Below are 13,121 nucleotides of genomic sequence, written 5' to 3'. Positions count from 1 at the left end.
CATACAGTTTTCTGTAGCTATACCTGGAGTGGAAAGTTGAAAAACCAACACTCTGAAACATTGATTTGGAAAATGTGAAAGTCCAGAAGAAATCCCAGGTAAAGAATAACATAAATTTAAATGGAATCTTTCCTACAAAATTAAGCTACCATAATTTGATTGTTGGTATTCTGATTTCCTCAAAGAACAATATTATAAATTTACAGCTTACTTTTAGGATTTTTATATTCAAGACTTACATTTTCATCTCTGACCCTCAGAATAGCTAAGAGTTTCAACATTAAGCCAAAACAAAATTACTTGCTATCTCTCATTCAACTGCTCGTAGATCTGCCTGAATGCCTTCTACCATGAGGATGAAAGGCATTTAACTATTGTTTCTCAGGTCTAAGGTGTCTCTTGAAGACCTACATACAAATAGAGGCAAGATATACTCATCTTTTTGTTAGTGTTTCACCAGATTGATACACTGAAACACTTCTTTAAAAATGAGAAAACAGAATCACCCAACCAAAGCTAACAATGCAAAAACAGAGTATTCAGTGCTACAGAATCCTTCAAATGTTCATTTAGAAAATTGCATAAAGGGAAGAATTATGTAATTTTCAAATTAGTAACACTGCTTGTAACAGTAGTCTTCACATTTGTGTTTCAAGTATTTTAATGACATGGAAGTTTATATTTAGGTACAGATTGTATTTCATCATCAAGGTCACAAACTGTAAGTTTGAAGAAGTATGTGCGCTCTCTCCAACATTTTTTGAAGGAAAAAAAATCAGTGCCCAAGAGTAAATTCAGCCCTGGCCCAATGTCTTCTGTCTTTGCCTTGCTAGCAGCAAGGATAAGATGCCTTTTTAAACCTCTCTCCCACATCTCAACTATCCTAGACTCCTACAATATTTTTTTTGGCCAAATTCAGACTTCACGTGTAGAGGTAGTATAGTATACTAGGAGTCAGACACCTAAATTCTAATTCTGGCTCTGCCATTAATTAGCAGCATGACTAAGGTAAATTACTCACTCTAAGTTCCTTGGTTCGAAAATGGAAGTAGCATCTGTACATACGTAAAATGTTGTCAGGAGGAAAAGAGCTAATATATACAAAGCATTTAGAGCACAGTAAGTATTGGGTTGGCCAAAAAGTTCGTTTGGGTTTTTCCGTAACATCTTACGGAAAAACCCAAACGAACTTTTTGGCCAACCCAATACCTTAACTCAGTAAGTGTTAGTTGGTGTTAAAATAATTTATTATTATTATTCCTACTAAATTTTATCTTGTCACTCTTAGCCCAACATTCCCTTATGCCAAGATCTTTTTCCATCCTGATTTAGTCAATGAAGTAGTTATACCCCTGTTTCTTCCCATCCATAAATTCAGTAATCTGCCACGGGACTTCCCTGGTGGCAGTGGTTAAGAATCGCCTGCCAGTGCAGGGGACATGGGTTTGATCCCTGGTCTGGGAAGATTCCACATGCCGCGGAGCAACTAAGCCTGTGCGCCACAACTACTGAGCCTGCGCTCTAGAGCCCACAAGCCACAACTACTGAAGCCCGCGCACCTAGAGCCCGTGCTCTGCAACAAAGAGAAGCCACTGTAACGAGAAGCCCACACACCGCAATGAAGAGTAGCCCCCACTCGTTGCAACTAGAGAAAGCCTGCAGGCAGCAACGAAGACTCAACACAGCCAAAAATAAATAAATTTATAACATAATCTGTGATTGTCGTAAAGCCGCTTTCCCCCAAGTTGAGCAGAGCCTGCTAGCAAACCTGCAATGTAACATCAGCAACACCCCTTTGCAAAAGAAGAATCACTAGCAACTGGATAAAGCCTCACATCGTTATTAGAAGGAAAGGTGGTAAAATATTTACATAAACATTTTTATTTTTCAGGAGAGAAATGAAGCCTTAGCGGTATCTTTCTGTGACAGCAACATTTTGGTCCTTTAATTTCTCAACTTATAAGCAAGAGTAAACTTATCTCCTAAATTCTAGAAGGAATTTAAGAAAAAACAATAAACACACATAAATATATTCTATGCTCTGAGGAAGAACAGTATTATTTAAATATATGGAATTCATATTATTTACCCAAAGAGACCATGTTCATGCTGAGCAGCATAAATACTGGCTTCCATTGGAATTCCTGCTTTCTAGGTGGGAAAATTCACATAATGGTGCAAATCTGAATCCACAACATCTATACATTCAAAATAATCTTAAGAAAATTTCCAAGATTATATGATACTAAGGAAATTATCCAATAAATATAATCTTTCTCCCACATTCTGCCTGCCTCATGCATTCATTCCCAAGATTCAGAAAAAATGTCTTTAACGAGATTTTTGACAAAACACTCCTATTAAGAACAAAAGCATCATTCTACCTTTTTACATTTTTTGCCATTAAACTCTCCCCAAACAAGGATGTGAAGAATCAATTTCTGCATCACTGGCTATACTCTTAAAAACACGGCTAGTTTTCTTATTTAGCTTACCGGAATCGGTGTTTACCAAAACACCCAGAGGGTCTGAATTTGCCTCGGGTGTACTTTCAGGCTTCGAACCACACAAGGGATTCCCTGATCCCATGGCTGCTCTCTGTCCAGCACGACCATTTTTCCATTTGTGACGTTTGCCAGGACTTCTGATTTTTGCCACCTGTGAATGTCTGGCCATCCCCTTCATCTTGCTGGAGTAAGAAAAATGCAATTAATATAAAAGGCACTGACCTTTCAAGAAAATTTTGAAAAAGATTACTGAATGCAAAAGAAATTTAGCTGTCAATCACCTGTCACCTAGTACATTAAAGAGACCAGAATAAAATAAATTCAATGGCTTCCAAAGTAGAACTTTAAAAGGATAACATACCACAATATACCATACTTTATCAATTCCAAATTGCACATTTCCTCCCATAATGTAATCCCTCTGAAATTGGGCTATGTTGTACAATCAACAGCAAGTGAATTTAATTGGCAGCATTCTTTCATTCCTATTATACATTAAGATAAAATGCTCCTTAGACTTTACAAAGTGCATTAACTCTTATCTCCTTAATTGTAAGTAGCCTTAAAGTTTCTGACGCTTTTACAAATATGCTACCGTGTTTCTTGTTTAAACTTCATGGTTCTTGTTTAAACTTCATGGTAACTCCTTAAAATAGATTAGACAGGTATTATTCTCTTCACATTACAGGAGAATAAACTTAAAGATCATAGACCAAGCACAATTTCACAGCTAGCTCAAATCAAGCGCCCTCTCAAACCACAGCAATTACTACTCTTAGGAGGAAACAAATACTTATGTGAGCACATACTTATGTAAACTATGCATAGGAAAACAAAGACCATTTTAAAAAAAGGTTCATTACATATACTCTCAATGGACAATAAAACAAAGTAAGAAAATAATACCAAGGCACATAATGATCAAATTGCTCAAAGCTAGTGAAAAAGAGAAAATCTTAAAAGCAGTCAGAGATAAAAGGTATTTTATATAGAGGAACAAAATGACAGCAGATTTCTCTTGGAAACAATGCAAATAAGAAAACAATGGGGCAATATCTTTAAAATACTACAAAATTTTTAGAAAACTGTTAACCTAGAATTACTTATCTAGCAAAAATATCTTTCCAATAGGAAGGTAAAATAAAGATCTTTTCAGACACACAGAGCTGAAAGAAGTCATCTCCAGCAGACCCTCACTACAAGAAATGTTATAGTAAGTCTTTCAGGCAAAAGGAAAATGGTATCAGATGGAAAGATGGATCTATGCTAAAGAATGAGGAGTACCAGGCTTCCCTGGTGGCGCAGTGGTTGAGAGCCCGCCTGCCGAAGCAGGGGACACGGGTTCGTGCCCCGGTCTGGGAAGATCCCACGTACCGCAGAGCGGCTGGGCCTGTGAGCCATGGCCGCTGAGCCCGCGCGTCCGGAGCCTGTGCTCCGCAATGGGAGAGGCCACAGCAGTGAGAGGCCCGCGTACCGCAAAAAAAAAAAAAAAAAAGAATGAGGAGTACCACAAATAGTAACTATATAGGCACCCCAACCATCAGCTAACAAACCACCAGCTGTGACTAAGGCTTGTCAAGATCACCAGATAACCCCCAGCTGACCCCAGATATCTGAGCAGTTAAGACTATCATATGGAGAAAAAAAAAAAAAGACACCTATTAAGGGTAAAAAGGCAAGCCACAAATTGCAAGACTATATATATCTGCACTACCTATACTCTACGCAAAAAAGTATTTGTATCTAAATAAATAACCACTACGAATCAAGAAAAGCAACCCAATTAAAAGGTGGTCAATAGCACTTGTGTTTGTTTGATTTCTCGACAAAGACTTCTAGACAGGGGCAAAAATAAATCCTCTTTTGCAACCCAGAACTCACTGTTCAGTATGAGTTTTGATACAGGTAAGAAGGCACATGATACCTAAAAGAGAATCAAGTGATGGGGTGTACTGATAAACATAAAGATTGCTTCCAGGACTACAGAGCTGATAATTTCCCTCATATCTTAAGCTTTTAAATTATCAGCTGTATTGATTTAGTACTCTAATTTTAATGTTGACATGAAACAAAGATGGCTTCTTTTTTTAAGCTTGTATCTTGAACACAGTGTCTGGATTTTTTTTTTTTTTTTTTGCGGTACGCGGGCCTCTCACTGTTGCGGCCCCTCCCGTTGCGGAGCACAGGCTCCGGATGCGCAGGCTCAGCGGCCATGGCTCACGGGCCCAGCCGCTCCGCGGCATGTGGGATCTTCCTGGACCGGGGCACGAACCCGTGTCCCCTGCATCGGCAGGCGGACTCTCAACCACTGCGCCACCAGGGAAGCCCCAGTGTCTGGATTTTAAAAAGGTATTGGCATATCCCAATGATCTGTACTGTTCTAGGGTGTGATGGCTTAGGAGTGAATACGATTTGAACCTAACACATTTTTAGAGGATGTCAAATTAAGAAACAAGCAGATCCATCTCCTGACCCTAAACATGGTCCTAAAGTAAATCGCTTGAGGAAACTGGATCCCAAAGATTACAGGTGTGGAATTTTGAAGCGTGTCCATATTCCCCTGGAGATCAAAGAAGCCCAACTAAAAGAATTGTGGGCTAACATAACAACTTCTTTTTGAAAGGGCTATTTTATCTTGAAGATTATGAGTTTGGAGGAACTAAGGTGATTGGCAGTGGAAAGAATCAGAACACGTGAAATTCCTCAAAAATTTATTGACAAATAATTTTGTCTATGTTACACATAATTAAAAAAACGCTTTAAAAAAAATGGTCAAACACTTGAACTGGCACTTCACAAGAGAATATCGACATGACGGATAAGCATATAAAAAGATGTCCAACATCATTAGTCACGAGGGAAATGGTATAACATGAAGAAAAGGTATAACAATACTATGCATTGACCAGGACACACAGCAATTAGATGCAGAGTCAGTAGGAGTATAAATTAGTACAAGTGTTTTGGAAAACTGTTTGACTACATCTATTATAACTAAATATCTAGTATGACCTAGTGTGTGTGTGTGTGTGTGTGTGTGTGTGTGTGTGTGTGTGTGTGTGTGTATGGCCAATGTAAACAAGAAACAAGTACTTATGTCCACAGAAGACACTTAAAAGAATGTTCATAGTAGCTTTATTCATAATAGCCCAAATTGGAAAAAATCCAAATGATCAATAATAGAATGAATATATATTCTCACAATTAAGTTCTATATAGCAACAAGAATGGATTTACAGCTATACACAACAATATGGATGAATCTCACAAGATAATTTTGAGCCACAGAAACTATACGCTAAAGAAGACACATCAATACTATATGATTCCACTTATACAAGGTTCTAAGAACAGGTAAAATAAATTTATGATGATAGAAATCAGAAAAGAGGTTACCTTTGTGGGGAGGCATGGAACTAAGGATAGCCTACGAAAGAAACCTTTGTAAGGTAAGACGTTCTATGTATTATTAATGTGTGGAAGTTACATGGGTATGTAGGTATGTGAACGTATATAAATTCATTCAGTTGTACACTCAATACAAAACAAAATGGAAAAAATTCTATGAATGTGAGGCACTGGGGAAAATGGGATGTCTCGTACACTGCTGGTGGGAGAGTAAACTACAATAGCTTCTATGATAGGTATTTGGCAGTCACCTATCAATATTATAAATGCACATGTCTTTTGACTCAGCAAAACCACTTCTAGGTATCCATGCTCAGAAATATCTGCACATGTGTAAAATATATGTACAGGGCAATAATGGCAACTTTTTATTAGTAAAAGATCGGTGAAAACTTAAATGTCTGTCAATAGAGAATTTTTTTGTTTAAGAAAAAAAAAGACCCTTTGGGATATTCTTATGCTTCTTACACACCCTCAGAGAATGAGGAGTCTTGTTTATATGTCAATATAGGACAATCTCCAAGTATATTATTTGGCTAAAAAAGGCAAGACGTACAATAGTATCAAAAAAGGAAGGGCTTCCCTGGTGGCGCAGTGGTTGAGAGTCCACCTGCCAATGCAGGGGACGCAGGTTCATGCCCCGGTCCGGGAGGATCCCACGTGCCGCGGAGCGGCTGGGCCCATGAGCCATGGCTGCTGAGACTGCGCATCCAGAGCCTGTGCTCCGCAACGGGAGAGGCCACAGCAGTGAGAGGCCCGCGTACCGCAAAAAAAAAAAAAAAAAGGAAAAAAAAAGACCATTATCTATGTTCTATATAAAGATGAAATATCTCTAGAAAGATAAAATGCGTTGCCTCTGGGAAGGAGAACTGTTTAGCTAGGATACAAAGACAGAAGAGACTTGTTACTGTAAATCGTTTTGAAAACCACATAAATGTAGGGTACTACTTATTTTTAAATATAATTTTAAAATTTTTAAATAAAAAAGTTACAAAAGCAAATATTTCAGAATTGAAAGTACAGAGCTTTTAGGATTTGGGTGTATGCTTTTTTATTATTTATAAGTACATACATTCATTTAAAATAAGCACTGAGGGTGCAAGCAATTTTAAGGAACTTACCCATACTGTGTCGTTGTCAACACTGCTCCTCTCTTTTCCTTTTCAATTTTTAACTTTTTCTTCCTTTCGATATTAGCCAGAGTTGGGTAATTTCTAGAGAACAATAAAAGTCCATTATAAAAGGGCTTTTAGAGTAAATTTTAATTATGCAATCAAGCAATTGTTGCATTTAACAACTTTTGTTTAATGACTAATGCAGTAAATTGATATAAACTTTTAATTCCTTCTGGAATTTTTTTAAGGGTGAAAAAGTAGACTGTAACAATGCTACTCAAAGTATATACCAGCTGCCAGTCCAAACTCTGCTACCAGTCTGTTACCAAGTAAGAAGCTTACAATAGAATTTAAATCAAATATATCACATAATGTGCTGAAACTCATATATAGAGTTCATTTATTTGGCACATACCCATAAATACTATAAACAAAAAGGTATTTTCTTATGCATCTACTTATGCAAATACATACTAGGAGGTATATCCAAAGTTACCAAGATGAGGAAGAGACAGTTCTTAAAAAAAAAGCTACAGTCTACCAGGAAGGTTAAGAAAAGCATGGTTATTTCTAAAGACTAGTTATAACAAGACAAAATATTAAGCATCCCAAGGAGTATAAGGGAGGTTGGGAAGGAAAGATCCTATCTAGATGGAGAAATCCACAAAGAAAGGAACATGAAAGACACTGGTCTTAAATGGTGTTAAGAGACAAAAATCTGAAGGAAAAGCGTCAGCATGTGCTTTGTTTTTTTTTTTGGCCACGCCACATGGCCTGTGGGATCAACCAGGGATCGAACCCATGCCCCATGCAGTGGAAGCACAGAGTCTTAACCACTGGACTGCCAGGGACCTTTTTTTTTTTCTTTTTTTGGTCAGAGTGTTCTAAGCAAACAATGCAGACAAACCAAGGCCTCAGAATGTGTGAGAGAATGGCAAGTGGTTCATTCTTAAAGAAACAGTTACAGGCAATCAGACCAGAAAGGGAGGCTGGGGCCAAAATGTGCCTCGAATGCCAGACGAGAAAGCTATTTTTAATTCAGTGGCGTTGGGGAGCCACTGAAAGTTATGAACAGGGAAAGATATGAACAAGGCAGTGAAAAGAATTAAATCTGACAGCAGCGTGCAAGACGAATTGCTCTGACAAAGCTTTCTTTGTTCCTTAGCACAGCTGTGTGGTGATGGGGGCACCAAACTTCGGTGGTGAGAGGAACAGATACTAGGAGCATAAAAAGCATGAAAGGAGGGGAACACAGACAGCCCTCTACCACTCAGCCTGGCTGCTCATTAGAGTAAATTTTGAGAAACATCAACACATCATGTTCTGCCATCATTTCGAGGACACTGTCTCTACCCCCTTCTTTTTTTAACATCTGCATCACTGACTGGGATAGCACAGACAATAGAAGCCCATGGGCTGGGCACACTGGAAGATAAGAATAGAAATGACATTGAGTAAGTGGTGAAGTAATCAGAAAAAGAAAGGCAATGAATTTCAGTGAGGACAGTGCAAAGCAATCTATCCAGCCAAGAAAAATAAACTCCACAAATAAAAGATGATTAATGTACAAGTTATAAATAAACATAAGAGGAAAAGATCAAGGTCACAGGAGATAAAAATCTGACAGGCAGTCAGCACCACATGAGTACAGTTTTGGAAAGCAAACATAATCTAAGGCGATATGAAATGGACTCTGGCACAGGTACAAGTGTGAAATCATCCTCTCATGACACTCAAAGGTGATCAGAAACTCTCAGGGCACTGCATCCAGCTTTGTACTTCTAAACTGAAAAGGAATGTTAAGGAAAAGTAAAACTTGGAGGGGATTCAAAAGAGACTCAAAGATGATTAACAGGATGAAAAAATAAAACCTCTGAAGAAAGATGAAAGGAACTAGAACTATTTGCAGCCTTTAAAAGAGGGAGAGAAGTGACAAAAAATGATCTTACAGAGAAGATGGCAGCCAGCTGTTCTCAACCTGAAGACAAACTACACCGAAGCAGAAATGATGAGGAAAAGGTGATGACTTTCACAGGCACCACAGTGTCTAGACGTGTAACTCACAGCTAATCAACACTCTTCACACCTCTGAAATTCACTTATTCTTATTCTTAAAAATGTTAAAGAAACACAAAATGTGTTTCTTTAACGTTTTTCTTCTGAGTGTTACAGAGCAACCCTTAACATGTTGGGTCATATGCTAAACATAAAGACTTGGTCCTACAGTGTTTCATGTATAAGCAAGGAGCTATGTAAATGTTTCTCAATGATAAGGAATATAAACAGTTTGTTACAGGAAGTGGATTTTAGGTGAGATATAATAAAGAATTCCTTGAATGAGACATCAAGAATGTTGTGGAAACTCCTTTGGTGGAAGTCTTTTAAAACAGCTCACTTCTTCTTTCTGGCTGACTGAAGTGTCACTTTCCTAAAGGTAGGGGATTTTTATATCCCTTCCAAAGTTATAAGATTCTATATATCAGTGCTTAAATTAATAAAATTTTCTTGCAAAAGTTATACCATTCTTATTTACATAGAACCTAGAGACTAAAAACTAGGGAAAACAAGGGTACCAGAGAGCAAATTATCCCCCCAAATGGGAAACCAGAAACACAAGACCTAGTTATACATACAACAATAATCAGAAGCCCCTTCCAGCAACATACTAGTGAGATACAAGAATAAGGAAAAGTCTGGATCTTTGATAAAGGACACAGTTCAGGTTTCTAAATTACACAAATCCAGAGAAAACTGTTGAGAAAAATCACAAATTGTGTTACATTGTACAATTACATACCAATAAAATTTAGTCCAATATCTCCTGGTAGAGAATGGATGTTATAAAGCTATAAAGACTGTGACAAGTGGTATTTTCACAGTTGGTTTCTCTATTTTTATCTGCTAAAATCACTTTTCTCCCTACTTCCATCTTTTCCCAACACCCCAAAAGGAAGTGGCCCTGAAACCGTATGCTCTCTATCTTGCTCTCTTCTCCCTCTTTCATTTCTTACCCCCCCTTTGTCTTCCCCTTGCCTAAGCCTTTAAGCCTCCAGTGACAATCCTTAAGCCCCAGAGTCAATAAATTAGCAACATGGAACCAACCATTATCTTAGCACATCTCATTCTGGTTACCCTTCTCTTTCCTTATACTCAAATCACCACCCACTCCTTGGCTTTTCCCTTAAGCCTCTTCTGTAGAAAAACACAATCCCTCTTTATTCTCCCTGAATCACAGCTACTTCAACACTACTGCATTTTTATTTCAAAGTCTTTCCAAACTTCAAAAAGATGTAGCATTCTTTAGGAGCACAGCCCCTCTGCTGGAATTCTGAAAGAACTGGGGACACAGCTGTAAAGCGTTTCCTCAGAGCCACAGTAACTGCAGTATTAAAATAAATAACACAACTACTCCACCTAGTGGACTCCAAATCTGCCGTGAAGTAGGTTTCAACATCTCTAAAATAAGAGGTTTGGGAAACGAACCTCTACCACTCATTTTTCCTAATGCCAAATCATACAGCATTTGTACCCGACAGGAATTAAGAAAAAATAACTACCGGTTTTTTTCGGCTAGGATTTCTTTTTTTGCAGGTTACTGGTGGAAAGCCTTAAAGTTTTTAATTAAACACAACTATGGATGTTTGTCAGAACTACGCATTAAAAAAGAATAAACTTCACCTTCAAATAAATTGGAGGGGGAGGGAAGGGGTGGCACGACCCCTCTCACAAGAAGTCCTGCAAAACGAACTGATTGCCCTGCCTTCCAAAGACGCCAGCTATCCCTTGACCAGACACTGTTATCCCCACACAGCAAAAATTAATGCTTCAGTTGCCTGTGCTCTCACGGCCACCTACGGATATTCTTCCCACGTCTCCCATTAGAGTGAGGGTCTTAAAGGCAAGAGTCTACTCCTATCTCTTTTCAGTAACCTTGGCCATATATAAAACAATCTTTGCCTTTTCAAATACTGAATGTTTACCTCTAATTTGAAGCTAAACTCTTGTCAGGAAGTTATTCAAAGCTATAATGTACATCAACATAAATTCAAAGGTGGCTGAGAGTTCTCGATTACATTACAAAACCAAACTAGTCTTCTACCAGGGACTTTAGAGAAACACGTGCTACCTAAGCTAGTTTGCATCTTCAAATGTTAATATTCCTTAAGTTTCTCTAGCCAGTGGAATTTTTTCCTTTAAAGCACTTGTTGCACAAAACCACAAGGTGGCAGAGTTCACGTTCAAATGGGGAAAGCTACTGTAGAAAGTAATGCATTCAAATACAGATCAATTTGGTTTGTCTTGGTGATGATCTGTCCTATGTGGTGAGAATTTATTGTTCAAACCCACAGCAGTTTAAGTACCATTAGTTATATTACTGAATTCCAACTACAGTTATTAATCTGATCAACACTGCCCAATTTCTTTAACAATGACAAAAGTATAGTTTAAAACATAAATTAAAAATATGAATCTCAGCAAGATTTCTCCAACCACTTACTTGTATATACCAAAATAGAGTAACACCCATAATAAAAATATTTTCAAGCCCCATTTACATATATCGACATTTATAAACATCCCTTCTACCTATGGCACCATGGGATATAAACAGTCACACAAACCATGGTTCTTACATTTCTAAAGCTTGTAATTTATTTTTTTAAAAAAGACACATAAGCAAAAAAGTTCATCAATAGTACCATAATGAGGGGCACATACGCTAAGGAGGCAGAGGGGATACCACATTCAAAGAGGAACAAGATACCCCTCTAGGCAGATAAGGAAAAATACTCCCCAAATTTTAGTCTGGCAGGATTTCAGCTGGACTAAAGCAGTGAGCAGAACTTCAAGGATAGGGAAGGGAGGATTTTCTGGAAGCAGCATGATCAAAACAGAGGTTAAAAGTTCAAAAAACTTGTTTGGGATATGAAAAAGAAAAAAACCAAGTCTGGCTGGGACAAAGAACTCATATAAGTAATGTGGGATTAATCAGGAAAGATATGTTAAGCCCACATTACAGTACCCTGACTGTCAGTTCTAAGGTGTTGTTTTCACTGGCATTTTACCTGGCTAAAATAAAATCAGTTTAACAAATTTATTTTTAAATTTTATTCTAAATAGTCATCTGTGCAACTAAGAAATACATGCATACTAGCATCTCAATTTGCATGAAAAAAGAACAAACACAAAGAGAATAGCCTAACCTCGTTGGTCAAAGTCAATTCCTTAAGTGTGATCAACACTGCTGAGCGTTCCTCTGCAGAGTGTACTTCAGCTGTGTGGTTTTCTTGAACAACTTAGCAACTGAGCCAGGGCTGAGATTTTGCCAGGTGGGTGTAACGAAGGGCAACGGAATGGGGGAGCTGAGCTTCTGAGAGTGGTGGAAGTGACTTAAACTTGGCAGAGAAGCAAAGACAGAAGGGGGATGAGAGAAAAAGAAGGTAAAGGGGGTAAGAGGTGGGAGGCTTCAACTAGTCCGGGACCAGGTACAGGTGACAGTGAGACAGTTGGATGAAATGCAAGTTATGACCAAAGAGGAGTAAGCCCAACTTCAAGATTTCCGGGGCAGAAAGTCCAGAAGATCCACAGGGTGGCCGTGAAAGTAAGTGGCAGAAACTGCATGGAGGTAAAGGACACTGGAAATTGGAAGGTAAAAAGGTGCCAGATGAAAACTCTTTGCTGTAAGCTGTGAGTCTCAAAGTCAGCAGAATTCAAAGGATACACACTTCTGTTGGACCATCTATATATATGCCAAGGGCAGGGTGGTAAAGGCAACTGCAATCCGCCTTGTTAAGAATCACGGGGGAGGGACTTCCCTGGTGGTCCAGGGGTTAAGAGTCCGCCTTCCAATGCAGGGGATGTGGGTTCGATCCCTGGTTGGGGAACTAAGATCCCGCATGCCGTGGGGCAACTAACCCTGCACACCGCAACTACTGAGCCTGAGCACTTTAGAGCCCACACGCCACAACTAGAGAGCCCACACGCCGCAACTACTGAGGCTGTGCCCTCTAAAGCCCGTGCACCACAACTAGAGACAAGCCCGCATGCAGCAACAAAGAGCCTGCACTCCACAACAAAAGATCCCATGTGC

The 13,121-nt window shown here is 38.7% G+C and overlaps 1 protein-coding gene and 1 non-coding gene across 2 annotated transcripts in view; one reads left to right on the top strand and one right to left on the bottom strand.

Moving 5' to 3' along the window:
* The window catches only part of NUFIP1 (nuclear FMR1 interacting protein 1), a 44,431-nt gene that overhangs the window by 15,679 nt on the left and 15,631 nt on the right, over nucleotides 1-13,121 (bottom strand). The window contains exons 6-7 of the mRNA XM_059995948.1: nucleotides 7,037-7,129; nucleotides 2,496-2,689 (exon numbers count right to left, since the gene is read on the bottom strand). Of these exons, the coding sequence (XP_059851931.1) occupies nucleotides 2,496-2,689; nucleotides 7,037-7,129 (287 nt within the window). The remainder of the gene's footprint in view (nucleotides 1-2,495; nucleotides 2,690-7,036; nucleotides 7,130-13,121) is intronic.
* LOC132414006 (small nucleolar RNA SNORA40) lies at nucleotides 4,307-4,427 on the top strand. Its single transcript, XR_009516884.1, has one exon. It is a non-coding gene; the product is annotated as a small nucleolar RNA SNORA40 (small nucleolar RNA).

Source organism: Delphinus delphis, chromosome 18 (genome assembly GCF_949987515.2).
Source record: "Delphinus delphis chromosome 18, mDelDel1.2, whole genome shotgun sequence".
Lineage (NCBI taxonomy): Eukaryota > Metazoa > Chordata > Mammalia > Artiodactyla > Delphinidae > Delphinus > Delphinus delphis.
Note: the sequence above shows the minus strand (reverse complement) of the source record. Positions and strands in the feature narration are given on the sequence as shown.